At 43.1% G+C, this 5,185-nt stretch overlaps 1 protein-coding gene across 1 annotated transcript; it reads left to right on the top strand.

Moving 5' to 3' along the window:
* The first annotated feature begins 2,180 nt into the window (after positions 1-2,180).
* Positions 2,181-3,857, top strand: LOC127750441 (uncharacterized). The gene is made up of 2 exons (XM_052272140.1): positions 2,181-2,345; positions 2,432-3,857. The coding sequence occupies exons 1-2, from the start codon at positions 2,204-2,206 to the stop codon at positions 2,662-2,664; spliced, it is 375 nt and encodes a 124-aa protein (XP_052128100.1). The 5' UTR covers positions 2,181-2,203; the 3' UTR covers positions 2,665-3,857.
* Positions 3,858-5,185: the final 1,328 nt, after the last annotated feature.

Below are 5,185 nucleotides of genomic sequence, written 5' to 3' on the forward strand. Positions count from 1 at the left end.
ACGACCCGAAGGCAAACTTGGCCCAGCTGAGGGTAAAGGGGGCAAGCACGGGACACGGGGGCCGCCAAACACTTCGATAAATAAGTCCGCCATCACAAATTAAAAGTGCAATCACTTTGGAAACCGCCAGACAGACAGCGAAAACAATGGACCAGTATCACAAACACAGCGGTGTTTATTAGGCCACTGCCGCCGCTCTCTCAGCTGGGCTGTCACCTGTCATCGGCCGGCCGGCGCCGGCCGGCCGCCCAGCACATGCGAGCGCGCGCGCGCGCGCGCGCAAGCCGAGATGTGGCTGCAGTGCGGCGAGTGGAAGGGTCACGCTGCGGCGACCGCACTATACAGCGTCCCGCCCAGCCGGCGCCATTGTTTGGCGCGCTCCGCTCAAACGCGCCGCCCGCCACTCTGGCACGTCTGCTCGCGTTTTCGGGGTGATGCAGGAAAACGTTAACAACTCGGCATGGTGGGTTCGATAGGCCTATGGCCCCGCTACATTTCCGCGCAATCGGTAATCGCCCCCGATGAACGGTACTCGTACCCGAGCGACATAACCCAAAACCGGGTATTTAGGCCCTGTGTCAGGAGGGGGGAGGGGGGCGACACCATGTCCGATGGTGAGTACATACCCTAGGTAGTCACCACACACCAGGTCGTCGTCGCCGGCCGCGCGGCCCGCGCCCGGCCGCCTCGAGAACATGGTACCCGTCAAGCGCGCGAAAAAGGACAAAAAACTTTGGCAACGATCCGCCTATGGTTCCGCTTGTCGCACAGGGGTCTTTGCGTGCTCGTTGTGATCGGAAGAACCTCTACTTTCATTTGAGACGCGAACTGGCATGTCGATTTTTTTTTGGGACAGCCTAATGAAGGGAAAACAAAATTATAATTGTTATCCGACGTTACATATCGGAAACATACTTCAAACAGGTAACACTTTTACATTTTTCAAACACTTTCACTCACTTCGATGATGATTATTTTATTATTAACCTTCATTAAACTAACTCAACTCAGAAAACCAACTCGACTCGCGTACTCAGTACATTTGACCCAGTGTTTTGATAGGGAATGAAAATATCGAAATAGCCAACTTCTTATCAGAAAGTAACATATTTCCGAGGCACACATCCTTGCGGAATACTGATAAGAATTGTGAAGAAAACTTACCTTAACATTATTTTGTCAGCTGGATCAGCGCGCAGGATTACAGCGGGCTGCCCGGTCGGCGCCGCGCGCGGTCGTTTGGCAGCATTGTTGTTCTTGTTTTTATTATTATTATTACTGTTGCTGTTTACCCGACCCCGACCTGCCCGAATGCCGGCTGTTTGCGTTCGTGGACTAAGTGAACTTTTATTCTGAAGTAAAAGTTTCGCACCTCAACTATCGTGGAGGAAGATCCAAATGAACCCCGGGAAAAGCGGCCTAAACTAAACTTGCAATTACCCCGGCCGTCTATTGAAACTGAAGTCGCAACGTCAAGGTAAGTTGCCCACACGTTAGTTTGGGGATGCAAGTTTCATGGCCCTGCTATACCGTCAATACTCACAGGAAGTTTGCGATTTTCCCAACCATTTTTTTGGTCGAAATTAGTATTTTTGTACTTGTTAGTGTCCGTTACATAACCTCACTGTCAAAAGTACAACGGGTCACACAATCTGTCGTAAAACAGATCAGTGTCGTCCTAACCTATTACGTTGTGTATGTGATTGTTGTTTGACTGGATCCACAGTTCTGGAACGCCACTGGAAGAGAGATTGCGCCAACAAGGGTCACTGCCAAGACAACTCCAGCTCCAACAGCGGTCTCATCAGGCTACTGAGCCTGTGCCACCTACATCTCAACCCGCCATACGCCTGCCCTCCAGAGGTGTCCTCCTCTCCAAAGATGTGAAACTACCAGGTAGCTTTTTAGACACTGTTGATGTTTTAGCGCTCATATTAATTTAGGCTATGGCTTCATGTTAATACCGGTGATTTGAATGTGTAATTTTGTCTTTCAGTATTACGCAAAGAATCTCCTTGTAAACCTGTGGTGCAGCCTACTTGTGCTCTCCGTCCAAGTTCTTCACTACAAACATCTGCCAACCAACAAGGTAATTTATTCAGATTCAGACCAAATTTTACTGTGTTTCTGTTTAATATTGATTCTAAGATTTTAAATTGTGTATTTTTTATTAGATTTATTTGAAGATGTCGGTATTCTTGATATGAATGTTACTTGCCCTACTTTTCGTGCTGTAGTGAAAGAAAGATTTTCAGAAGCAACGGAAAGTCCCATGCAATTTCAACCTAATCTTCTACAAATCCAATCAGAGGGCCCTATTAAATTAATGTCAGTGAGTCAAAATGGTAAGAAATTTACTATCTTAACTCTATAAATTATTACTTTTTTAATATTTTGAAGAATTAGTTACTTTGCTTGTCTTTTATTGTAGGTACTCCCCTGGAATGGGAGCATTTCCTTCCTCATGAGAGAGCTGAAGAGCCTAATGATGATTTCCATGGTATTTCATGTGCTGCTTGTTCAAATGCCACTGACAACGACACCATGGACTTGGAACATTCTGTGACAGAACCCAGCAGCCAACATGAAGGCAAGGACACATCACCTCGTCAACTTTATCTCAACTCACCTCTAACAGTAAAAGACAGCGTTGTTTCAATCTAAATGTATGCTGCTTCTTGCCATTAAAGTGGAGTAGATTTCTGTAAATTATTAGATCTGATTCATTTGCTTTTGCCAAAGCCTAACAATTTGCCTACCAGCAAGCACTTAATGTTTAACATTTTTAGAAATGATAGTGGGGCAATGAATCTGATATATTACTGTAATAACTGTTGGAAAAGGAGGAGTTCTCTTCATGATAAGTGTGATGTGTGCAAAAATAGTGTAGTCAAGTATTTTATTGCTACTTCTATTATTTCTCAACTTCAGAAGTCGTATGCTAGGCCTGGGTTTCTTGAGAAATTGTCATATAGACAGAAGAGAACCAAAGAAAATGTAGACAATATTGAAGATGTGTATGATAGTGCCTTGTACAAAGAATCTGAGAGGACATTTCCCTTTGATGAGTTTCATTTATCTTTGACTTGGTACACAGATGGAGTGGCACTATACAATTGCAGTTCTTACTCCCTTTGGCCTTTCATTTTTGTTATTAACGAATTGCCTCCAGAAGAACGGTACAAGGAAGAGAATCTGATCATAGGGGGTCTCTGGGGGGATTCAGATAAGGCCCCCCAATGTTTTTCTTCTTCCTATTTACAATGAGGTAGTTAAAATGAAGGGGGGATTTCCTGTTCGATTGCCTGGTGGTGTTGAGGACAAAGAAGCTAAAGCTATTGTACTGTTTGGCACATGTGATGTTCCAGCAAAAGCCAGCTTTTTGAACATGAAAGGGCATGCTGGTTATGATTCATGCCCAAAATGTTTTGTTCGTGGGGAAAAGTCAGACAGAACAGGGCAGGTGATGGTTTTCCCACATGAAGAAAATCTTTTGCTAAGAAATGATCAGAATTACCAAGAATGTGTTACTAATGCTGTGGCTTCAAAAAGTGAGGATAGGGGCGTGTATGGGCCCACAATTTTGTCATACATTGTGTATTCAAGTTTCATCAGATCAACAAGCATTGACAGTATGCATGCTCTGAGCCTGGGAATTGTGAAGCAACTTTTGCGGCTTTGGTTCGATTCTAAATATTCAAATGAACCATTTTCAGTTGTTAAGTTTGTTGACAAGGTAAACAGGTTTTTGAAGCAACTGAGTTTACCTCACTTTGTACAACGTCTACCAGAAGATGTTACCAAACTTCATTTTTGGAAAGCATCTCTCTGCAGAAACTTTTTGCTTTACATTGCCTTAATAGTTATGAAACAAGTTGTGAAACCTGAGTATTTTTCTAACTTTTCGACGCGTCCTAAGAACAAAGTCTGATCTGTTTGCGCGCCCGTCAACAAAGTCCGATCTTTTCGCGCGCCCGTCAACAAAGTCCGATCTTTTCGCGCGCCCGTCAACAAAGTCTGATCTGTTTTTGGTCGCGCTCGGGAGGCGGACGTTTGGAGCTTTGTGACAATTCTGTTTCTGTATCTTTGCTTAACATATTCGGTGTCAGCAATTCTTCAATCTCTTAGGATCACATAGCAGTCATTACTTTTTCTATACTGTCAATATTAATGAAGATAGAAATAAACTAAACCAGCGATGCAGAGCGCGGCCAAAAGCAGATCGGACTTTGTTGAGCGTCACACAAACAGATCGGACTTTGTTGACGGGCGTGCGAAAAGATCGGACTTTGTTGACGGGCGCGCAAACAGATCAGACTTTGTTCTTAGGACGCGTCGTTTTGTCTCTTAGTGAATGGTATTGCAATCCTTCATAAATCTAGTATTTATTTGTCTGACATTGCCACAGCTGATCAATATTTATGTCAGTTTTCTAAAGAGTTTGAGAGATTATACGGTGTTCGTCACATGTCATCAAATATTCATCTCCTGAGACACTTGGCTGCTTCTGTTGTGGATTGTGGTAATTTGTGTTTAACAAGCTGTTTTAAATTTGAGGACCTTAATGGTAAATTGGCAGCACTTGTGCATGGAACTACACATGCAACAAAACAAATTTATAGTAATCTTCAGATGTTGTCCGAATTACCATTGTTAGTTGCAGGTATAAAGTGCAAAGATGCCAAAAACTATTGTATGAAACTTGTAAACCGGAAGTATCTTACTCTAAGTGAGAAGATATCTGACAATGTGCATGTTGTTTAATTTGATGCTGTCACTAAACATTATCAGGGATCACTAAACTTACTGAGAGTGAGCTTGGGTCCTGTCAGATTCGCACATTTTCTAGAATTTTTAAACAAGGAACACTGTTCGTAAGTTCCTCCTATAAACAAGGGTCTAGAGTATCGTCGTATTGTAAATACCAGTGTGCTAATGGCAATTCTCATGGGAAAATGTTGTGTTTTGTTAAAGCTTTTACGGATCCACCTTGCTACTTTGCTTACATATCTACATCAGATCATGTTCCAGTTGAAAATCTCGAACGCTATGTTATATACTGCTCAGCTAATGAAAAGACAGACCTCATCTCTATCGCGCACATACTGTCATTGTCGTGATGTCTCACGGTCGACAGTGTATCTTACTTGGTTGACCCTTTGAATAAATTTGAGATGGAGTAAAC

The sequence above is a fragment of the Frankliniella occidentalis genome, unplaced genomic scaffold (assembly GCF_000697945.3).
Source record: "Frankliniella occidentalis isolate FOCC.00 unplaced genomic scaffold, Focc_3.1 Scaffold190, whole genome shotgun sequence".
Lineage (NCBI taxonomy): Eukaryota > Metazoa > Arthropoda > Insecta > Thysanoptera > Thripidae > Frankliniella > Frankliniella occidentalis.